The 25,601-nt window shown below is 40.2% G+C and overlaps 1 protein-coding gene across 1 annotated transcript in view; it reads right to left on the reverse strand.

Moving 5' to 3' along the window:
* The window catches only part of sik2b (salt-inducible kinase 2b), a 56,540-nt gene that overhangs the window by 14,403 nt on the left and 16,536 nt on the right, over nt 1-25,601 (reverse strand). The window contains exons 5-9 of the mRNA XM_073863200.1: nt 18,184-18,308; nt 17,754-17,885; nt 1,459-1,671; nt 677-829; nt 428-590 (exon numbers count right to left, since the gene is read on the reverse strand). Coding sequence (XP_073719301.1) covers nt 428-590; nt 677-829; nt 1,459-1,671; nt 17,754-17,885; nt 18,184-18,308 — 786 coding nt within the window. The remainder of the gene's footprint in view (nt 1-427; nt 591-676; nt 830-1,458; nt 1,672-17,753; nt 17,886-18,183; nt 18,309-25,601) is intronic.

The raw sequence follows: 25,601 nt of genomic DNA on the forward strand, positions 1-25,601 counted from the left end.
GACATCAAAGCGGAGTCTCTTAGATTCATTTCGCTGTGACGGTCCGAGAGACAGATAAATAAAAAACAGGATGGGGTAACTGGGACTTTTATGAGAGATAGAGCTGGCCGGCTCCGGTGCTGTATGCCAAGCTGGCATCGGATCTGGCCGCCTGTCAGGAACGACGCTGAACAAAAGGCTCCTCGGGGAGCGGGCGTGATAAGGGGCTTGAGCAAACAGTCAGACCTATCGCCTGACCTTGGATGGACTGAAATTGCTTAATAGCAATGTAGGGAAGAAGTGAGTTGAACTCAGATTCGATGGTCTGCAATAACATCTGCCGTGTCTTTTAATGTAGAAACAATAATGCTACCAGTCCTGAACAACTGGCTAGTTGAACTGGGTTCGGGTAAGTTTTGTATAATGTTTAATGCGAGGTGTCAGCCACTTACTTTTGGAGTTCCGACCTCTTCCTCCATGAGGCCGTGATCAGCAGCACAGGAGGATTGTGGGAATGTAAAGGAGTCCGCGGAGGCTTGCGGCACCGCCGGGGATCGCAGCAGACGTACGTTCTGTGGCAGGCAGCTCACCTGAGGAGCAGCGCTGCTCGCCTGCAGCACAGAGGAAAAGATGAGAAACGAATGGCTTGGACTGCTGTTAATATTTTCATCTTCAGAAGCAAACCGAAAACGGTTACCTTGACGACGGTCTGCTCGGCAATCGTACTGGGTCGTCTCTGGCGGGCGTCGAGTCTGGGCTCCACAGGGAAACTGCAACGGTGTGCCTTTAACCTCTCGACCAGCAAGTAGTAGATAGCAGCAAAATGATTGTAACTCTTATTCTGAAGAGACTGCAAAAGTAATAGACAAAAATATTTAGTATTTCTAGCATTTAGTTTTTCCATGCAGTCCATCAAATCTTTAACTTCAGCAGAATAGAACAGGCTGGTTTTGCTACTGTACCTTTAAGACTGATAATATATGCATAAATGGCCTGTTATGACTGGTTAGTCTCATGAGATGAGAGGCATTGATATGTAAAAACATGTTAACGATCTCATGATTGTGACGTCAAGACTGATGATTTCTGGATGACCTGTTTTCACAGCATAGTTTCCATAAACTGTCTGAGTGAATTAGGAAGGGAGCTTTGGCCTTTTGGAGCTGTTTAATTTAGTGCAAAAAAGGCAATAGTATGAGGATTGTTGAGGCATAAAATGTCTATTCTACTTTGTTAATAAATGTCAACACAAGTAAAAAATATAGTTATAGTTTAGTGAATAAGGGAAACTTTATTTTTTATTATTTTGAATACATTTTTCCACTCTAAAAGTGCATTTTATATGGTCATACAGGGTCCAACAAATTATTTAAAAAGTAAAATGTTTTGTTTTTTTAAAAGTAGATTTTGATAGAATTTGCTGTCACAGGTCAATTACACATAACTAGCTTAAGTAGTCATTTGTGGGTGTGGTCTCACCTCTATAGTTTTGTGCTGGTCGATGCCCAGGCTGTGCATTAACCGGAGCACCTGTTCACTGTATTCTCCCACCCCGCCCTCTCCATCTGCTGTCTGTTGATATAACATCGGTCTCTGCACAGGCACGTCCAAAACCATCCACTTGTGCTCCTTTATTTGTCCTATAGACAGACGCTTGCAGGGGTCCAATACCAGCATCCTCCTGATCAGATGCTCACAGTCTACATATGAAAAACAAACAAACAAAAAAATAAAGAGTGAGCTACTTGCATCTTTTTACACTTGGTATTAAATGAAGAGGAGTTCATTTAAACAATAATATATTCTTAAAGGGAAATTCCACTTTTTTAAAATATTCTCATTTTCCAGTTCCTCTAAAGTTAAACATTTGATTTTTATCATTTTAGAATCCCTTCAGCCGATCTCCGGGTCTGGCGGAAACACTTTTAGCATAGCTTAACACAATCCATTGAATCTGATTAGTGATTAGCAATGCAGTGCAATGCGCGACGCAAGTGTCTTTTGCTAGTTTCCACCCTGCGCAATTATAATTTTCATGTTTAGCGCCACGTTGTTTAAATAGCAAATGCATTTGCGCCCATGGGCGTTCTGGTCTGAAAACGAGGTGTGTCACGTTGCCATTTTGAGGCAACTAAAATAGACTACGTCATTGACCAACTAAAACCTGTTCTAAAGTCTAAAGTAAATGGCGCAATATGTTTTTTGTTATTTATTGAGCGCATTAGTAATATGCGCCTATAAACGGGACGACAACGTGGGTTTGCTTATCACATACATGAATGCGCAGCAGCACGAAAACGCTTTTAATTATGAAAGATTAAAGGATTGAATGTAAAAGATTTTTTTTGAGTCCCTTGGACATAAATGAGGACTAATTATGAGACGTTAGAAGGCACAAAGAGCTGCTTCACCTGTAGCCTGATAAGTAGCCTAAATAAATGCTTTGCTTTGAACAAATGCATCTGTTTTTGAATGTTTTTTTTTAAATGCTACCTAAAGAATTTATTGTATATGGTGAAATGAGAAACATTTTTAAGTAATGCTTAAAAAAATCTTGTGACGCTGTCCAAGTGCTGAAATGTGCGGAGAGCCGTTTGTAAATTCTTTATCTCCTGTTTGTTACAAATAAAGTATTTTTACAGTACAAACCTTTTCTTACATACTTGTAAATAATTTTTGATGATATTTGGATATCATTTAAAGCAATTAAAAGCCTGCTTTTTTACTTCCATGAGTAAAAGAAAACGGTTTTTAAAGGTTTTAATAAAAAAATAACAATTTCAATACAAGTAAAAAAAACAACACAATTATTTAACATTAATCTTAAACTGGGGATCTTCTTCCTCTGCTTAGTTTTTCAGTTAACAAAGTTCGTCCTCTAAGTAGGTATTAGACATAGCGCCAGCGCAACTTGCTTTTAAAGGGGATGAGAGCTGAGACTCTCATTGGCTTATTGCACGTTACGCCCAAAATACTCTCATTAATCATTAAAAAAATAGGACCAACCCTTTTCGACCATGCGCTCGGTGCACAAACCATTTTTCCCGTCGTTAAATTAGCAAAAGTGGATTCGGACACGCCCATTTAGACGTTGCACTGTGCGCTTTAGACAATGCGTTTAGATCGTTAAAATAGGGCCCCATATGTATCACCATTGTATCAATGCATTATTTGGCACCTTTAGGGAAAACCTTTTTTTTTTACAAATGTCACTTTATTAATTTTTTAGGTATTTAACAAATTTGACTCTTTCGCTGCAAAACCCTTTAAACGTATGCAAGCCTTTTTTTTGGAAAAAAATCTCATTGTGATGATTTTCTAGCCGTGCACTTAGAGAACTTTGCTAAAAATTGTTGTGCTGTTTAATGGATTTTGCCAACAAACTGGTATTTCTTAATGGCCTGAGGTCAAAATAATGTGTATTTGAAGCAAAGTATTTACTGGATGTATAATATGTGTCGATTGCATTCGGTCAATATCACTATCGCATTTTGGGACAGATGTGGCGTTTAGCGGCTTTTGCATCTAAGCTCTTCATATAGTTATTTTTCAGGTGCTTTCATTCAAACCCATAATCTTAGCATTGCTAGCATCACATTTTACTGCATTAGCTACAGAATGCACAATTACATCTCTTGCATGTGCTTTTGTTAAATGTACACATAATTGTGGGATCTGTGCTTGTCTCAGCAGTAAGAACAACAGTTCTGTGAAATCTCAAGCTGTAAAGGTCACTATGTGTTTGCCACATCTGAGACATATAGTTTGGGCTGCTGCACCGAAGTGGTGACAGCATGTGCCGTCCACCGTTTGAGACAAGATTCGTGAAACTCAATGTCTACAACCCCCGCGAAAAGCAGCCCAATACATAGTTCCCTGCCAAGGAGAGAGAACACCAGGGACTGGACAAAGACAAACTTAAAACACATGATCTCATCCCAGAACGCACAAGGTCTTTTGTCTGCCGCCTGTGTCCTTGACAAATGATGGTGTGTGACTCAGCTGGGCTGAATGAAACTGAGGTCACAACAGGGCTGTGTGTTAGAAAGCTCAGTGCTGACAGAGACTCACTCATCCTGTTTATATGTCGTATTTACGGTCATTGGAGAGACCAGAGGAACTGGAGGGAATCCCACAGATACACTTCTTCAACTAGAACAGCAAACTTATATCTATGCATTTGACAGACACTTTTTTTCAAAGCGCGGAAAGGGAATCAAACTCACAACCTTTGCGTTGTTAACACAATACTCTGTCATTGGCAACAGAGATTATTAACCCACTAGTTACAGTACAACAGTGATGTGATTTCATAGAAACCTCTTATGAGGTGATCTACTGTACTTTAAAGATAAGAACCTTAATGTTTGGTAAGGGTGTACTTTTCTCTATAAATGTTTCAGTTCAAAAAATATTAATATTTTGCTTCAGTGGGAGATCATAACTTTACACTTTATTGTGTTTTAGGCCAGCACCATGATTACTTTCATCTGTTTCATGCATTCATGTAACTTGCTGATTCCTGTGTTTTGATCTCTGAAACATGACCCAACTTCTACACTGACTGGAATCAGGCTGTAAAATCTTTTGATCCTCGCTGTTCAAAGAAGCTTCACACCATTTTATTCTTTCATTCATGTTTGACGGTGTTGCTTTGGTACTGTTTGGTTTTCTTTGAACATATATCTTTATATATACTTAACAAAAAGTTCAACTTTTGCCTATAGAACATTGACCCAGTCATTGAGGCATTTATGCATTTGTGAACCGGTCTGCTCTAGTCATTTTTTATTGATTTACTGTTTTCTACATAAAACCATCCTACATAAAGAGTCAGGTCAGGTAAAAAGTTGAAATGATTAAAATTCAACTTTGATGCTCCTAAACTCATAATCATATCATAAGACTTTGGTCTGAATTTTATGGTCACATTTAGCGGACACGTATGCAAAGCTACTTATAAGAAACAAGGAAAGCAATGGAGCAACTGTTCTCAAGGATGTAATAATATAAAATGTGCTATATAAAAAAATAAAACCCTCCTTAGTGGAAATTTATAGAAGATATAACTAAACTTGAACTGACTAAGAGAACAACATCTTATAGGATCTTATTCTTGTCTGACATGTTTTCTTGTAAATTACTGTTTAAGGATTCTGCAAACCAAGCGGTATTTCTGAATGGCCTGAGGCCGGGATGAAGCGAATTTGAGGCTAAAGTATTGATGAAGGTATAATACGGTCCAAGAGCATTCGGTTAATATTATTATCTCATTTTTGACAGAGGTGGCGTTTAGCTTTGGCATCTGAGCTCCTCATTTATGACTTCAGATCACATTTGACAAAGCATTTAAGTTGATATCCAGAAGTTTTCTCACAAGTGATTAATATTGTCTAGTCAAAAGTCTAGTAAAAGTCTTCTTGTGGTTCTGAGTGAGATGTGTTGACTTTACCCGGGCTGCGTAGACCCATCAGTACATTCAACTGAGTGCATGGGGACAAAAAACGTTTGACGCATCATGCAAATGAGGATTAAAAACGATTGCGCATTCCATATTTTTGTCAAAAAATGTATTTGGTTGCATTCATGAGCCCTTGGAGCCCCCAATTGCCTGGTGCCCCAGGGCACTCGCCCAATCCCGTCAATAGATAATCCGTCCTTGTACCTCTTCTATAAAAGAAATAAAAATGACTATCTCTCTCTCTCAAAAGGTATTGTTTCTGAATAGTGAAAACTTGGTATAGACGGTTTCAGCAGTAACAACATAAACAAACGGCTTTCGTGGAACGTACCTCAGTCAATGTTAAATATATCAAAGTTATATTTTTACAGAATGTTCTTTACATTATGTATAGACCATTTCAAAAGATGTAAACAACACTGGTCCAGTTTTTTAACACTAGATAAACGTTGGGATAAAATAAACCAACAAACATTTTAAAGATAATGATATGTGAAATAATAAAAAAATACTGTCACAAACTGTAACAGGAGGTGTTTCTGGACCGGTGTTGTTTACATCATTTGAAATGGTCTATTTATGTAGAAAAGAGTAAATGACAGATTGGTTTACATAAGTCTGTACTAGGGATGGGGAAAACTAAAAATTTTCTTGACCGACCACCGAGCCTCATTAGCCGGTTGAAACCAGTTAACCGATGGGTCTATTAGTTTAAAATATGCTACGCTATTTGAAATAACAGCCATTTTGAGCCGCACCTGCAGTTTCGAAATTGCCGCTCTGCCTCACACACACACATATAGAGCGGCGCTGCCCTTCCACTCATCACTTTTTTTAAATCCCCTACCGTGCAGAACATAAGTCCCGCAAACGCGGCGGCGAATCTGAGGACAAATGGCTGCTTAGTTTCGAAATGTTTTAGGTACAAGGTGATCACGTTGAAAATAAAGGCGTTTGTCTAGCGTTAGAAGCTCATTTGAAAATTGCCGCGGCTCATTTCAGAAAAGGACAGCTCCGAAGATACGCTGTACTTTGAGGTATTGCTAACAATAATTAAAAAAAAGAGGATGATCATCATCAACATATCTGTTACCACTGAAATTTAGATCTAATGTATTTCCAAATCTAAGCCCATCTTATGCGGAATGCTGCCTAACTGTGGGTTTACACCAAACGCAAAGCGTGCAATCGCATCACGTTGCTCGCTCTAGATTACTCGCGGGATTTAACTTCGTGTCATGCAAATTTTTCGCTCGAGTTGGGTGAAGACACGTTTGAGGCAAATAGCGCGTGTTTTCGCGGCAAACGCGCCGTCCATAACGAGTCATTCGCATCGCCCCAGGCGAGGACGCGTCTGACCGTGTCTTTACATTGATTATGTATGTAATCTACTCGCACAAATCGTCGAACTCACATCTGGTGTATGTTAAGTTTAAGACATTAAAATGTGTTTATGCATATTATAGCTCCATGATAAATATTGTTTATTATTTCACATAACCTTTTACCGAAGCTAAAAGGGGACTTTTATTATGAAGCCCGGGCGGAAAAGCCGGTTGTTGTTTTTGAGCTCGTGTTGGAGCAGATGTTATTGGAGGATAAATAAAGACAAAACGTTATAAATACTGAAGTTTATTTTGTGTCTAACAGTGTAAACCCACAGTAATAGACTGCAACACGATAAAACCAATGGATAAAATAGGCACCTCACTGTGTGCGAGAAAGCCCTTGTCTGTTCTAGAACAAATACATCAAAAATATTTAATGCTGATGTATGAGGCATATAGGCCTACGCTGAGTTTTATTCATTTATGATGAGGTGCGTTCTAGTTAACAATACAATGCAATTGAACGCGCAGTGCTGCCACCTTCATGCACGGACCTGTTATTATATTCTCTGCTATATTTGTTTTTTATTTATTAAATACATGTAATTGGTTGATGAAACACTTATTAAAATGAAGATACAATTTATACAAAACGAAATTCACTTTAAAGAAATGCTTTCTACAAAGCAAAACTTAATTAAGTAGTAAAAATCATGGGGGATTTACAAAAACAAAACTTAATCTGCACTTTACTGTTAGCCCAAAAGACGTAAATGTGAATTATTTGGAACACAATAATGAGAGACTTTAATTGTAATAATTTTATTGCTGTATTTTATTTACTATTCGAATGAAGGAATTTACCAAAAAATAACCTGTAGCATTTACTTTTCGCAAACCTTGTGAGCATGCAAACCCAAAACGCTGTGAACTTGTGCCGAATGTTTTTTATTGGTTTATTAAGTACAAACAGGCGAGTTAAAACTGAGTGTAAGGGATTTGTGTTCACACAAAAAGATCTTTGAAAGAGATGACTAACTGAAGTAGCGTTTAGTCCACTGTCTATAAAAGCCTAATTTAGAGATCACTTTTTTTTACCGACAACTTTGACCAGTTAACGTTGATACGGTCAACCATCGGTCAAACGGTCATCGGTTAGCAATCTGTACCAAAAATACAGTAATCACAATAACACAATCTGTAGCAAATCCCTCCTAAATTCCTTAGTCCATCTAAATTTCTCCCTTCTTTATTTATATTCCAGCAAAATAAATCAAACACACCAAATGCACTACTCCAAAACATCTCCCTCGACACTACGCAAATCACTCTTAACTGCACATTGTATAGTGTGAATCATGTAGCCTGTGCTGCATGTAGTGAGTCTTGGCTGAGTGTACATTAAGGTGGGGTGCATACTCTGCAGGGCCAAACTCCAGAATGATTAGAGACAGCATTTTGAGGAAATGTAAAAGAAAAGCATATGTGGAAGGGCGCACAGCCTTATTCGGAGGCCGCCGGTGAGGGTTCGAGTTAGACTCTAACATTTTCAACATGACTTAATTGTTTAAATGTCTTCAAAAAACCAAGTGACCCTTACTACCGGCCCCTCCTTTCCAATCAGGGGGCGACCCTGGCAGCAGCAGTAGGTTACCTGATCCGTGCTTAAATCACAGCGAGCAAAGCTCACACGGAATGAACGAATGTGACAGAGTCTTACGTCAAGAGCCCTGCGGCACTGCCTCTCAGATCCTTTCACGAACTGACTCTCTGTCCTCCTGATAGTCTAACCTGCCCTCCTTCTTACCCTCTGCCCCGTCTCACCTCAGCGTTCTTTCTCCTCTGTCTCCCTGAAACACAACCCTGCTATTAATGACTTACAAATCGAGCGGGAAGTAAATGTGCACTGCTGTGTTTTTACTTGGCACGGAAAAAAAAATTCTAAGCAGGGATGTACAAAATAATTATTATTGTGGGGTTGCCTATATGACTGGTTGACTTGGTGGTTTTAAGGAAGCCCTGTATAATTATGCTGGTTTCAGGTTCACTTGTCGCTGATCAGACATGTTTTAAGGTGGAGTTTACATAAGGTGTATTCTTGCATTTCGTTTTAACTCACTGACACGTGAAAATTAAAAATCATCAAAAAACATAACACAACGCCCGGGGATTGAATTTGCATGTCTAAACTGGAGATGCTTTGAATGGGATTAATTTGACAACACACATTTTCGCAAAGGCTTTTACGGCATTTCACAAGTTAGATAACCATCAAAAACCGATGGCCTCACGGGCAGCACTCATACTTCCAACTTCCGGCATGCCGGTTTGGATTCCCAGCTAGAGGTCCTGTGCTGCTCCCATTCCCATTTCTGCATTCTTTACTTCCTGTCAATCTTTACTCACTTGTCAATGGTAAAGATAGAAAAAGCCTCCCACCAAAAAAATTTGATAAACTAGTCAGCAAGTTGGTTGCTAGATGACCAGTCGTCCATTTGACCGCAGTGACTTATCCCTACCTACCAGCTTGAGGTCCTGTGCTGGTCCAGCTCCCATTTCTCCATCCTGTAATTCCTGTCAATCTTCACTCACTTGTCAATAATAAAGGCAACCCCCCCAAAAATAATAATCTGATAAACTAGTCAACAAGTTGGTTGCTAGATGACCAGTCGTCTAGTTGACCGCAGTGAATCATCCATACCTACCAGCACCCATTTCTACATCCTGTACTTCCTGTCAATCTTTACTCACTTGTCAATAATAAAGGCACAAAAAGCCCTTCCACCCAAAAATCGGATAAACTAGTCAACAAATTGGATGACCAGTCGTCTAGTTGACCGCAGTGAATCATCCCTACCTACCAGCACCCATTTCTACATTCTGTACTTCCTGTCAATCTTTACTCACTTGTCAATAATAAAGGCACAAAAAGCCCTTCCCCCAAAAAATCGGATAAACTAGTCAACAAGTTGGTTGCTAGATGACCAGTCGTCTAGTTGACCACAGTAAATCATCCATACCTACCAGCACCCATTTCTCCATCAGGTACTTCCTGTCAATCTTCATTCACTTGTGAATAATAAAGGCACAAAAAGCCCTTCCACCCAAAAATCGGATAAACTAGTCAACAAATTGGATGACCAGTCGTCTAGTTGACCGCAGTGAATCATCCCTACCTACCAGCACCCATTTCTCCATCCTGTACTTCCTGTCAATTTTTACTCACTTGTGAATAATAAAGGCACAACCCCACCCACCAAAATAATCTGATAAACTAGTCAATAAGTTGGTTGCAAGATGACCAGTCGTCCAGTTGACCGTAGGAAATCATCCCTACTTCTCAGCTTAAAGGGGCCATGGCATGAAAATCTGTCTTTTTCCATGTTTAAGTGCTATGATTGGGTCCCCAGTGCTTCTATCAATCTAAAAAATGTAAATAAGATCAACCCAGTGTCGTAGTGTGCCCCGAGTGAGGCCAAGGGGAGGTGGTAGGAAGGCTTGGATCACACAAAATTCATTTCCAAGAGTTGTTTATTACAACGATAAGATGCAGCATGGCGTGAGTGACAAATTCAAAAAAAGTGCAAAAAAAAAAGGAACGAAAATTATGTACAGCAAAACATTTCAAACAAAGGCATTCAAATCAGTGCCAACTTTGTCAGTACCTTGACAAAGAAAAATGCTTTATGCAGCAAAAAAGCTTAAGTTTAACACACGACCCTCTGTCCTCCGGTGTACTGCTCAGACTGACTTAAATAACCTAGGCCAATCTTACTAATTGATGAGCCCTACCAAATTCAGGGATCACTGTTGCAACATTTTACCTACATAAACATAAAATGCACAATAGACAGCAAATTAAAGTACAATCTTTAACTACCCAACATTAAAATGTACTGCTATAAACAGCATCAAACAAGCACTGACCATAAACCCAGACAAAAGGCAATATTCATTTCCCCCTACACAACAAAATGGTTTGACCCAAATGAATAAATATGCAAGACAGTTGTCCCGCCCTCCCTAAGGCGGAGTCACAAAACCAGGAAGAAGTGAGTATGCCACATGCTATACAATAGCCATTGTTAATATACTCTGTTTGTAATAAATTGTGTTTAAACTCAAAATAGCTTCAGTGTGTTTCATTATACATTATTGGAAACTATTGCAGGTACTCAGCTTAGCATTACTCAATAATATGTGCACCTGTTAATGAACAACACATAGCATATGTGCACTGCATGTGCTCAGATAGAATTTAAGACAAGCACATAAAACACAACCCACAGAACCCATTGTTAATGATTAATGATTATTTAAAAAGACAGGTATCAATACACATAATGTGAGATTCTACACCATGGGTAGAATGATAGTGATGACAACATACAACCCATCATCACATACCCCCCCCCCCCTTAAGCCCGTCACTAATCACAGTGACGGGACAGAAAGTCCGCAATCACATTTTGGGTTCCAACATTATACCTCACTTGAAATTTAAAAGGTTGTAGCAAAAGATACCAGCGTGTAATGCGGGCATTGCTGTCTTTCATTCTATGAAGCCATTGTAATGCCCGATGATCAGTCTCTAGGATAAAGTCTTTGCCAATGAGGTAATACTTCAAGGTGTCCAAGGCCCACTTAATAGCTAGAGCTTCTTTCTCTATTGTAGAATAGTTTACCTCACGGGGAAACAGCTTCCGACTGATATACTGCACAGGCCTACGGTTTCCACGGTCGCCTTGTAACAGTACAGCTCCTAGCCCGACCCCAGAGGCATCTGTTTGCACACAAAAGGGAAGTTCAAAGTTGGGGCTTTGTAACACTGGGTCCTGACACAAACAGTCTTTGAGATCCTGAAAAGCTGCTTCACATTCAGAAGACCAGACAACCTTCTGAGGGCTGTTCTTGCGGGTGAGGTCTGTTAGTACAGCGGCTCTGCTAGAGAAATTGGGAATGAAGCGCCTGTACCAACCTACTAGACCCAAAAAGGACCTCACTCGCTTCTTGGTTGTTGGAGGCGGACATGACCGCACTGCCTCAACTTTGTCTAGTTGGGGTTTTATTACTCCACCCCCTAGTACATACCCCAGGTAAGTCACTTCCGGCTTTGCCAGATGGCATTTAGTGGCATTAGCCACCAATCCTGCATCACGGATTTTGGAGAACACAGCAGCCAGGTGTTTCAAATGGTCCTCCCATGACGAGCTGTAAACAACAACATCATCAATATATGCTGCTGCAAAATCCTCTGTACCTCTTAGTACATGGTCCATAGTCCTCTGAAAAGTTGCTGCAGCTCCATGAAGGCCAAAGGGCATGACCCTAAAATGAAAGAGACCATTTGGGACCCTGAAAGCAGTTAGCTCCTTAACACTGTCAGCTAAGGGAATCTGCCAATATCCCTTACATAAGTCTAGTGTGCTCAGATATTTGGCATTCCCAAGGCGTTCCACTAGTTCATCAACCCTAGGCATGGGATACGGGTCAAAGGCAGAGATGGAATTTAACTTAGAAAAGTCTATGCAGAATCTAAGAGTACCATCCTTTTTCGGCACCAGGACCACAGGACTGCACCATTCACTCCTGGAAGGCTCAATTATACCCATTTCCAACATTGTCTCAACTTCCTTCTTCAAGTTTGAGATAAGCCTTGCAGGAATCCTGCAACATGTCTGTCGTACTGGACCTGGTGATAGGAGCCGGATATCATGTTTCATTACCTCAGTTCTGCCTGGCCTCTCGTTGAAAAGGCCCTCTGGAATCAAAGACCGTAGGTTCTTCTGCTGCTCTGATGTTAGATGTCCCAGCTCTGGAAGGACCATGGAATCCTTGACTGTTGGGAAGTATTGCTCAATAGACTCTTCCTCTTCCTCCACCTTACGTGCAAGCAGCTGGTCTGACAACGGCTCTGGTCTGTCCTGCCAGGGTCTTAGAAGGTTGATATGAAAGACTTGCTTCTTCTTTCGTCGATCTGGCAAATGGATCTCATAATTTGTAGGACTTATTTTCCTCAGTATCTCGTAGGGGCCCTGCCACTTGGCAAGTAGACCAATGTCCAAAGTTGGGAGAAGCAGTAGCACTTTTTGGCCCACACTCAGAGTTCTCTTCCGTGAAGACTGGTCATACCATGCTTTTTGACGCTTCTGGGCATTGGCCATGTTAGTGTGAACAAGCTCTGCCATAGTGTCCATCTTTTCTCTCATCTTTAGGACATAAGAGACCATGTTAGTCCGTTCTTTAGGTATGTCTCCCTCCCAGGCCTCCTTCAAAATGTCCAGTGGTCCTCGTACCTGGCGGCCATAGAGTAATTCAAAGGGGGAATAGCCTGTTGAGGCTTGTGGAACCTCTCGATAGGCAAAAAGCAGATACGGCAACCATTGATCCCAGTCTGAGCCGGTCTTTGAGACAAACTTCCGAAGCATTGCTTTTAAGGTCTGGTTGAATCTCTCAACCATCCCATCAGTCTGGGGGTGGTACGGGGTGGTTTTTATGGCTTGAATCCCTAGCATTGAATAGACTTCCCTGATCTGCCTGGAGGTAAAATTTGTACCTTGATCTGTAAGAACCTCAGTGGTTATCCCCACCCGAGAAAACAACTGCACTAGAGCATTGACAATTTGCCTGGTCTTTACCTTTTTGAGGGGGAATGCCTCGGGATACCTAGTAGCATAATCACACACCACCAAGATATAACGGTTCCCTGATTTACTCCTCTCTAAAGGTCCCACAATATCCATAGCAACTCTAGTGAATGGTACATCAATTATGGGTAAACTAACCAGGGGTGCTCTATCCCCTTTCTTGACTGGGGCTGTTAACTGGCATTCTGAACAGGACTTACAAAAATCAATCACATCCATGTACAAACGAGGCCAATAAAATCTACTTGCAATTCTTGCTAAGGTTTTTTGTTGGCCTAAGTGCCCTGCCCACGGAATGGAGTGCCCTATTTGCAACACTTTAGCTCTCAATGACAGGGGGATCACTAGCTGGTCACCATCATCGGTTTTACGATACAACATATCCCTTTTGACTATAAAGTGATCTCTGTCCTGAAATTTCCCTATGTCAGAGGTAGTAGCTCTCTCAAATAGACTCTTGAGTGTGACATCCTGTTTCTGCAACTCAGCAATATTGTGAGGTATATCAAAGAAGTCATTACTGTCAGGTTGAGGAAGTTGTTCTACCACAACTGTTCCTTTAACTTTCTCCTGCCTCTTCTCATGTCTGGACTTTTTTGTTTTGGGCTGGTTAGCAAAAGGTAACACGTTAAGAGCTTGTTTATTCCTTTCTGCCTGTCTTGTCTTCGCCCTGGTTACTGCTCTGACTTCAGCAACATTTGTCTGACTTTGCAATAAGTCAACAAGTACTGGTAGGTCCCTGCCCAAAATAACTGCATAAGGAGCTTGGTTAACCACGCCCACTGTCAAAAGGTAAGGTTGGCCTCCTATTTCCAAGTTCAAGTCCACAGTAGCATACTCCCTTTCATCACCATGTATGCAACGTACCCTTAGCTTGCTATGGCTGTCCATGTTGAGATGTCTCACACACTCCTCTCTTACTAATGTTTGGCTAGCACCCGTATCTACCAAAGCCTTGAACTGTTTGCCCCCTATTACCACATCAACCACTGTATCAGAATTTTGATAAGCTTCCTTACCTGCCTGAGAAGGTCTAGGAACATAACAAAGGTGTGTATCACTGACTCTTTGTACTGTACACTCTGATTTCTTATGTCCTGCTTGGCCACATGCATGACAAATTAACACTTGTTTATCTTTGCGTTGACTATCCGCCTGATAACTTTTGGGGTTATTGAAAGACTTATGTTGTAGGGTTTGGGAGCTTGGGCCTTTGCTGAAGTTATAATGTAAACCACCTCCGACCACTTTCCCAGACTTACCTGCCATATTATAGGTACTGCCTTGACTGTATCCCAGTTGATAAGTGGATCGCCTAGCCGCGATGAAAGTTTCAGCCAGCTCGGCTGCTTGTCTTGAGGAGGTAGGGTTGTGTTCACAAATCCAGGTTCTGATTTCAGGGTTAAACACTCTAAGAAACTGTTCCAAGACAATCATCTCTCCTATTTCCTCCTTGGTCTTGTCCTTTGGTGTAATCCATTTGTCATAAAGGTCTTTCAGTCTTGCCTGCAGCTCTTTGGGGGACTCGCCTTGTTGAAGTGTGTTAGCTCTAAAGCGACGTCTGTAGGTCTCTGCATTAATTTCAAACTTGTCCAGAATTGCTTTTTTGACCTTGTCATACATAAAAGTATCTGTGAGCTCCATCGCCACGTAGGCTGCTCTTGCTTTGCCTGATAACAGTGGCACCAAGTGCAGTGTCCAGTCCTGAACCGGCCATCTACAGGTTTGAGCAATTCGTTCAAAGGTAGTTAAGTAGTGCTCTATATCATCATCTTCTTGCAACGGTAACATCTTTGGGCCTTGCCAGCCCATCCAATGTGGTGGCTCTGCTGCTTGAGATGGCACTGGTGATTGTACTACATCATCTCCTTGGAGGCTGCTCTGCCTTCTATGGTCTCTGAGATTGGGAAAGTCTGTGTTCTGTGGCCAGGAGGACGAAGAGATGACTTGCGCTGGCATACCTCCCAATGCTTGACGCTCCAGCCGTTCTCGCTGTACCTCTGCCTGTAATTGCCCGAACTGATGCTGAAGAGCACGCCATCTGTGTTCCTGTCGCTGTGCTTCCATTTCCAGCCGCGTCTCTCTATCCTTTTGAGACTGCATGAAGCTTTCCAGCATCCTGCTCAGATGTTCCATCTTTGCTCCAGTTGGCTCGGTTATCGAAGAAGAGGTTGCCTCAGTCACAGCACCTCCTTGGTCTGGAACCAGTTCGATACACTCCTCAACCTCACCCACTGTTCTTTGCGTCGTTTGCTTTTTGGGTGGCATCCTTGTGTATACCTGAAGCCTCCTACTGCACTGAAAAAAACGCTGCCACCATTTGTCGTAGTGTGCCCCGAGTGAGACCAAGGGGAGGTGGTAGGAAGGCTTGGATCACACAAAATTCATTTCCCAGAGTTGTTTATTACAACGATAAGACGCAGCATGGCGTGAGTGTCAAATTCAAAAAAGTGCAAAAAAAGGCACGAAAATTATCTACAGCAAAACATTTCATACAAAGGCATTCAAATCAGTGCCAACTTTGTCAGTACCTCGACAAAGAAAAATGCTTTATGCAGCAAAAAAGCTTACGTTTAACACACGACCCTCTGTCCTCAGGTGTACTGCCCAGACTGACTTAAATAACCTAGGCCAATCTTACTAATTGATGAGCCCTACCAAATTCAGGGATCACTGTTGCAACATTTTACCTACATAAACATAAAGTGCACAATAGACAGCAAATTAAAGTTCAATCTTTAACTACCCAACATTAAAATGTACTGCTATAAACAGCATTAAACAAGCACTGACCATAAACCCAGACAAAAGGCAAAATTCATTTCCCCCTACACAACAAAATGGTTTGACCCAAATGAATAAATATGCAAGACAGTTGTCCCGCCCTCCCTAAGGCGGAGTCACAAAACCAGGAAGAAGTGAGTATGCCACATGCTATACAATAGCCATTGTTAATATACTCTGTTTGTAATAAATTGTGTTTAAACTCAAAATAGCTTCAGTGTGTTTCATTATACATTATTGGAAACTATTGCAGGTACTCAGCTTAGCATTACTCAATAATATGTGCACCTATTAATGAACAACACATAGCATATGTGCACTGCATGTGCTCAGATAGAATTTAAGACAAGCACATAAAACACAACCCACAGAACCCAATGTTAATGATTAATGATTATTTAAAAAGACAGGTATCAATACACATAATGTGAGATTCTACACCATGGGTAGAATGATAGTGATGACAACATACAACCCATCATCACACCCAGCAACTTAGTTTTGGTAAACCATTCTCTACAAGTACATGAAAAAAATAGGTCATTGAAATGTGGCTCTCCTTATGATGTCATAAGGAGCTCTTATTATAATAATACCATCCCTTAATCTGCACTATCCAATCACAGCACTGCCATTTAGTGCAGAGAGAGAAAGAAAGAGAGAAAATAATTCACATCACAATTGAGTTTCAATTGCAACAAACCACCATCATTGTGATCAGTGTTTACACTTCATCCGCTCATTTGCATCTTAAAGGACACACCCAAAACGCATCATTTTTGCACACACCTACAAAGTGTGAATTTTAACATGTTATAATTAATTATCTATATGGTATTTTGAGCTAAAATTTCACATATGTACTCTGGGGACACCAAAGATTTATTTGACATCTTAAAAAAGTCTTGTGCTATGGCCCCTTTAAAGTCTTGTGCTACTACTGTTCCCATTTCATACTTCCTGTTAATCGTTACTCACTTGTCAATAACAAAGGCACAAAAAGCCCCTCCCCCCAAAATCTGATAAACTAGTCAACAAGTTGTTGACCAGTCGTCCAGTTGACAGGAGTGAATCATCCCTACTTCTCAGCTTGACGTCCTGTGCTGCTCTTGTTCCCATTTCTCCATCCTGTAATTCCTGTTAATCTTTACTCACTTGTCAATATTAAAAGGAACAACTCCCCCCCCCCAAAAAAAAAAGTCAGATAAACTAGTCAACAAGTTGGTTGCTAAATGACCAGTCAACCAGTTGATGGCAGTGAATCATCCCTACCTACCAGCTCCCATTTCTCCATCCTTCCTGTCAATCTTTACAGTCTTGTCACTAATATAGATATAAAAATACACCCCCCCCCAAAATACTGCAGTGACCCATTCCTATGTCCCAGCTCAAGGTCTTTAAACAGCTAGAGCCGTTCTGCTTTATACAGTCCAGACACGTGAACTGCAGCCAAGCACTTAAGGAATATTTTAAATGACCGAGCTTGAGTTTCATGCAAAAACAGTGACCGCCGCAAGAAACATCTCCTGGTGGCACTGTGGGCAGGAAGCACATCTCACAGTCTTCCGTCATGAAGTAAGGGATACGAAAGCGGCCCTCCAGAACACGCTGCCGCAGAACAGGAAGAGAGGGGCCGTCGAAGGGCAGGGCGCCGCACACCAGCACATACAAGACCACCCCCATGCTCTGCAGAAACAAACACAGTTTAAGTCAGTTCAAACCCGTGATCTGCAGAGTCACGCTGGGTAAATGTACAGGTGGATGCACTTAACGGCAGCAAATACAAGTTGAGGGCTTTCACGTGATCTGATCTCTATCTCCCTCACAGGGTGTTTGGTTTACGCTTTGACGTCAGACAAGTTCTCAAAGGTTGAATAGGTTGTAATACAAACAACCGTCAGCTGACTCAATATCCATTTACTGTCAGACACACTGCAGCATGAACAGATTCACTTATAATGCCAGTGCGGGTAAATGTTTTTACCCAGATGTCCAGCTGGGGTCCTTCATACTGCTGGCCCTCGAACACCTCCGGAGCTGCATATGGAGGACTCCCGCACCACGTGGCCAGGGGCTTTCCTGGCTGGAAGAAGTTTCCAAAGCCAAAATCTGCAAAAGAAAGACGAGCAGTTTTGATATGAAACTGACAGGCTTGGCTCAGGGGGATGTTTGTGTTTAAGGGGATTTGAGTATTTCAGCTTTAGGGGACTTTAGTGTCTATAGCTATACTGTACTATAACTTAGTTCCTATAATATAGATATTTTCACTTTTTCATTAAACAAACATAAAATTCAGTTTTATAAAATGTTTATGTCTTTGACATTTTCTTTTCGCCCACTTTTAGAATTTATGGCAAAAAGTGAACGGACCTGGTGTGTGTGAATCATCAAATTGACAGGAAGTGGGAAATATGCTTCCACTTGCCGTAATAATTCCTGTGTGAGATCCTTTTACTGTTGAACCAGAGGTGTGATGTGTGCTGTACATTACCAATGACTCGAGTCCACACCCTGCTAAAACATCCTTCTTCAATAACAAAGCATATTTCCTAACACATTCCTAAAAGCTCACAAAAGGCCCATTTCTCGCTAAGAGGTCACTACCAAAAAATATTATTACCACATGGAATTTGAGGCTATTGTGTAATTCACTTGCAGTAAAGTATGATGACTTTAATACAGTATATACATATGAAGTAGTGGTGGAGAGTAAGGATTAATCGCATACAAAATAAAAGTGAGATTTTGCATAATATTTGTGTGTGTTTTGTGTGTAATTATTATGTATATTTAAACAGAAACACACACATGTATGGTGTATAGCTCAGTGTAGAGCATTGCTTAAAAAAACAAATTATATAAAAAAACAAATTATATATATAATGTGTACATATATATACACACACACACACACACACACACGTAAATGTTTCTTAAATACATACATGAATGTGTGTGTTTATATATACATAATAATTACACAGCACACACACATATATTATGCAAAAACTCCCTTTTATTTGTATGCGATTAATCGCAATTAATCTCAATTAATCGTTGCACACCAGTAATATAAAGCATTTTATTGTGTTATTAAAAAAATAACTCTAACCCTAAAGTGTAAACTATAAAAAAGACTAGCTATTAGCATCATCAAATAAAAAATAAAACTAACACTTTTGATAACACTCCCTGTCTTCCATTGGTCAGACAAACAGTCCCGCCCTAAACTGATGCAACTGGATTAACCAATGTTGCAATGTTAGCCGACCGGGGTGCTAACAAACAAATTGCTGGTGTTGAATATGCTGAAATAAACCTTTGCACATATGGATTACTTATAGGGGCGGTTTCCCGGACAGGGATTAGACTAGTCCTAGACTAAAATAAATGTAAGAGCTGTCCAAACTGAAAACAACTTGTGCTGACATATCTTAAAATACATCAGTGCTCTCTGTTTTGCCTTAAAATGCACACAAGTAATGTTTTTAGTAAGGCATGTTTGTTAAAACTAGTTATATTTCCTAATTAAACTAAGGCCTAGTCCTGTTTTAAGATAATCCCTGTCCGGGAATCCACCCCATAGACTCTACACATTAAGCTGGTATAGCAGAACGTTTTTTAACACCATACGAGACACCTTTTACCAACAATTTAGCAACTTTTTTTATGCTATTGCAATTTATGCCATGACTAACTGTAACGTGTGAATGACAAGAAAAAGATCACACCACAAACTGCATGTGCTACGCAATTCACACTACCTTCCATTACTTGCTGACATATGTGTAAAAGACAGCCAGTAAAGGACACATCTGAGGCATATGTAAGAGGATCAAACTTGCAGATGGAAATCATCATAACCACCTCACAATGGCTTTAATGCGTTGGACGAGCTTTGCAAAGTACTCAGACTTCTGGCAGCAGTGGCTCTTATATCTAATCTCTAAGACAGTGGAGTGAAATGGCCAAATATGGCTTTCAGAAAATGAAAAATATGATACTCCTTGCGGGGTGATAGCCAGGTTTTCTTCTTAGTGTGGGAGGACATTACTGACACTTCTACATGACTGATGCACCTGTGATATATAAGGCTCATTCAACAACCAACTAACTGATAAGCGAGGCTCTTGAGTGCTTTGTTTGCTTGCTAACAATGCATTGTGAGATACTTAATTGTTAGTTTGCGTGATAAAAAAGCAGTGTATTAAACTTAATGAAATTCTGATGTTCTACATTTGTAGTGTCTACTAAATTAATAGTTTTTAAAATGATGTCTACAGATCTGATGTCTACAAAATAAAACGTAGCGCTTTTCTAAGCGGACTTAAAAGAGGAACTATATTTTATGGCGTAATAGCACTTTTGGGAGTACTTCGACTCGCCTGAAAAGTCCGCTCCCCTTCACCCTCTCATAATGGGAGAGGGAGGGTGTTACTGCGCCGAGTCGAAGTACTCCCAAAAGTGCTATTACGGCATAAAATATAGTTCCTCTTTTAAATCCGCTTAGAAAAGCGCTACGTTTTATTTTGTACCACCAAACTTGCTCGTATAACTACTCGTCTTAAATAGGAAAAACGTTGATGTGTTTGGTCACTTCTAACTTTATCTCTAAATGGTATTATTGAATGAATGGGGCTAAGCTAAATGCTATCGAAGCGACGCAGCGCGCTCCAGCGCTTACATGCACGCACACAGATGATAGAGGGATGTATCAACTGTTCTTAGTTAAAGTAATAACATATTTTAATATTGAAAATGAGTAGACTATTCCTTTAATGCAAAAGTGGATTTTATGTAAATGTCCCTTGAAAAAACACCAGAATGAATCAGACACATTCAAACCTTGCCTAACTATACAGGCCATCTCTAATGGTGTGTGCACACCAAAAGCGAATTTAATATTGCATGAGTAAATATACATTAGTCGATAACATACAAAGTCAATGCAAAGATGTGAATAGACGCAAATTCGTGGAGGTGCCAATTAGACAGATTGTTATGAACGTGCGATATTTGGCTTAGCGGTAGTCGGCTAGCATTGTTATTGTAAAGATTTGCCTAAAATACTCTTGATTTCTTAGATTTCTGTATGAGATTTTTAATGCGCCATATGGCTCTGGGATCTAAGTGGCAAGATTTTGGGTGCACGAGCACCGCGTTTGGACTACCACTGCCTGCAGGTCTCCTATTGAAATTTAACTAGACACTAGAGGTCTATACTTCACAAAAACCTGAGGTCCGACCCGAGCAGGTTCGGGTCTAAATGTTTCACGTGTGCCTTGGACATGGGTCGGGTACAAAATTAGCGGCCGTAGGTCTCGTGTAATTTAAAAATGAATGTGTTTTTACCTAGCGGACCTGAGAAGACCCAAACATCTTGCGTGTGTGCATCGAGTCCTTTTCCAACCCTCCTCTGTTAGCCAAGAGCGCTTGCGACTTCATGTGGCTGGGGGTAGGTCAAGTCAGACCTGTTAATCAATTTTGAATGCACATTTTAGCATTTACCTTTGTGTCATCATTAGATACGAAAGTAAAATAAATGGAGCAGAGAGCCAAATTGGTTGCGAGGCCACCGGGGTTTCTGTTTGTCCTGTTTGTCTAGGGTCAAGTCTTTCTTAACTCTTTCCCCGCCATTGACGAGTTATCTCGTCAATTAAGAAAAAACGCTTCCCTGTCAATGATGAGAATTTCCGGCTTTCCACAATACCGCTATTATCCACTAGGTGTGTGCAACTTTTACAACCCAGAAGTAACGCCTCATGTGAAAGAGAAAGAACTCTGTGTATGTTTTAAAGATCGCTCTGCATCTGATCTCTATCAAAAGTCCTTCGCAAAAATGGAATAAATGGAATAAAAAGAGAACTAATGAACGTAGGATGAAACATTTTTTGTTTGAAAGCAGAAGGTCTGTTCTTTCATTTGATATATTGTATGTTCATATATTTAAAGAAGAACATTTTCTAGAAGGCATTCACTTATTGTGAAAATCAAGTCGGGTTCGGGTAAAAAGTGTTTCGGGTCATTTCGGGTCGGGTACATTTCTTTGGACCATAGGAGACCTCTACTAGACACTCCCGACTGCCGCACTTCGTCGGAATGGCCCTTTAGTCATGTATTCTGTGCAAGTCTGCAGGAAATTGCAAGGTGTTGCACAAGCCAATCAGAGCTTATTGACATATCCGGTTGTGTCAGAAAATCGAGGGGAGCATTGTTTACATTTGTGTGGGTGACGCGAAAAACAAGTTATCCCTCAAGTAGTCAGAGTGAGTAACACAATGCGAATATTCAAACCTTAAAGCGTGATGTATAGTTTTGCGAAGACCTATGCAGTAGGCTGCGCATCAATTTTCATGTATACTTTTGTCTCATTGTCTGCGTCGACATGCAATTACACAGGCTGATTGCAGAAGATCTGATTCTACACAGAAGTAAAAAATTCCCCTTAAGTTTCGTAGATTAATTTATATATTAGTCATACATTTAATGATTAATTTGGTCAAAGTAAAAAAACTATTTATTTATTTTCCAATAAGAGAAGTCTGTGACAAGGACATTCAGAGATGTCACAAAATGAATATGGAAAGCTTGTGAGACAGATGTAAAACCGAGCGGGGGTTACGCTGTCTCTCTGATGTAAGGAGCCGGTATGATGAGTCCGTGTCAGTTTAACTGACCCATTTCATCAGCTGAATACTGAGTGCAAGCAATTGACGTCAATGCTTCAGGCAGTCCAGCAGCTACATTGCAGGGGTGAGACTCGCCATTCAATACAGGAATCACTCAATACAGGAGTTTAACTTCTACAGCACAGAGCCAGATTTACAGACAGCCATATCTGCTTGATGTATTATTACCTTAAATAAAAGCCATGATTGAGGTCAATAGCTGTGACTCTCATAATTTTGTTAAACCATGAATATTTATTGGGTTTGTGCTTGAGGTCAGTTGTGCAAAACTTGAGATCCAACTCGTGACAATTTGGTATGATTTCCTAACCCCTAGCCACCCTCAAGAGGTCTCCCACTTATATTTGCTCATTCGAGTGACACAATTTAACATGATTATGAGAAACAGATACACTCTTGCTTTATCTTGTGATGTAACAATTTTAACCGATCTGTTATCACAATAAGTTACAGAATTTCCTGGTTATTAGATTACAACTTCACAGTGTTTGCCGCTTCATCAAAATGTCAACCCTCGATCTTCACACGGTCACAATCGTTTGAAGTGAAACATAAAAGGCAGATAACCTTTGCTTGAGGGACGGCATCTCTGGACAGTTCCCGGCACATCAGTGCAAGAGCTAAAATAAAAACTGTGTGAGATCTCAATATCAAGCACTGTGAGTTTGGGTAGGGAGCAGGTTGAGGTGTCAGGGAAACACGGCTGCGATACTGAAGAGTGTTTTGAGTAAACCTTTTGTACAGAAATGAACTTTCGTTTTCATCTACGGGTCATTACAGAATACACCTGTGTACTTGAATTAACAGTCATCAAAACTCAAGCTTAGCTTTCATTAAGTAACTGAATCACAGTGTCCCATAATTATAATGGTGAGTTCAGAAGTTTCAGAAAAACTTGGCAAGGGAAACTCCATCCTGAAAATACCCAACCATTCTGACTACCACTTTAGGTTTATATTTTATAACCTACCATTGCATCACTAAATTTAAGGCTCAACGACTCTGACACAATGTGGCATTTTTACAAATTTCTTATTCGGATCATGAAACCAAAACAGAAGTTGATTTGAATAAATCATGCAAATCACTTCCTTAAAGGGATAGTTCACCCACAAATGAAAATTCTGTCATCATTTACTGAATCTCACTCTCAAATTTTGTTTTTTGATGAACACAAAAGAAGATATGGTAAGAAATGTATGCAAGCAAACTGTTCATGGACCCCATTCACTTCCATTGTATTCTTTTTTCCTACCGTTTTGGGGTCCACAAACGGTTCTCAAAATATCTTACTTTATGATTATCAAAACAACGAAATTTATAAAGATTTGTACAAACATGAGGCTGAGTAAATGATGAAATAATTTTCATTTTTGGGTGAACTATCCCTTTAAGGCCCAAGTATACTTTGTTTTTTACACATGTACACAGGCATACCCAGTCGAACGCAAATTGTGACGATTTGCAATACCTCTTCTGACCTTTATACTATATACTCCCATACATGCATGTGCAACCTGCACATACAAAGTTGCATTACACGTTGCGAGTTGGTTCTTATTGTGTTGTGCATCTGTACCTTAAAGGCAGGATAGGCAGGAATTATCTAAAAAAAACATTTTTACTAATTTGTTTAAACTGTCTTTATATACCAATACATAAGTAAAATGTAAAAAGAGAGTATAAAACTCGAGTGTCGGTAGACCTTTCACGACTGTTTTAAACACACCTCATCATTTCCATTCGGGAAGAAACAAATGATTGGCTTGCGCGACTATCACTCTCTCGCGCGACCATGGCACCACCCCTGTTGCTACGGGATCTGACCATACATGCGCACACCCAATTGATTTGATGTGTACGAGGCACTCTAGGAAGAGCAAAAGTACGGAAGAGAAAAAAGCATTCAGAACTCACAGTACCTGCATATGCAGTCAGCGAAGGCAAACAAGGCAAAAAAAGGAATAAATGAAGAAATCAAACGAGAGTAAATATCACGTGGCTTTTCCTCGAGTCGACGATGCGGTAGCGGTATTGTCTCCAGAGTATAGTCCTCATCAGAGTCAACAATGCTTTCATCATGGAAACTCTTACATGCAAAACACCGTATACGTTATGAATCTTCCACGAAATTCACCTTCATCACAGTGTAACTGATGGTAATAAAAAAAACTTGTATCAATGCAACCTGTTTTTAGCTTTATCTTATAAATATAACTAGCTCGTTTGTTACTGAATCAAACAAAATATATTTTAAACTTTACCAGTATCGATATGCTAGCTTAATAGTGAGTACTTAAAGCTATCCTATTTGTTTATATTCATAGTGATAAAGTTAGGTGTATTATTACATGTGATTCTGACATGATGTTACTACATGCACCGCACTCCTTCCTTTCTGCTCATCTGGTAAATGCTTCTCCATGCAGGTCCGGTCGGCGTCGCGTGTTCATGTGTTTTGGGGGCGTGGCTTTAGAAGAAACCCAGAAGGGAGGGGGTGGAGTGAATGGAAAAATGAGCTGTGTTTAAAACAGTGGTGAGAGGTCTACAGACACTCGATTTTTATACTCTCTTTTTTAGAGTACTTACATTTTACTTATGTATTGGTATATAAAGACAGTTTAAACAAATTTGGAAAAACGTGTTTTAGACTTTTTTAAGACTTAAAGGAACACTATGTAAGAAATTTATATCAATGAATCATTAAATGGCC

Source organism: Misgurnus anguillicaudatus, chromosome 24 (genome assembly GCF_027580225.2).
Source record: "Misgurnus anguillicaudatus chromosome 24, ASM2758022v2, whole genome shotgun sequence".
In the NCBI taxonomy this organism is placed as follows: Eukaryota; Metazoa; Chordata; class Actinopteri; order Cypriniformes; family Cobitidae; genus Misgurnus; species Misgurnus anguillicaudatus.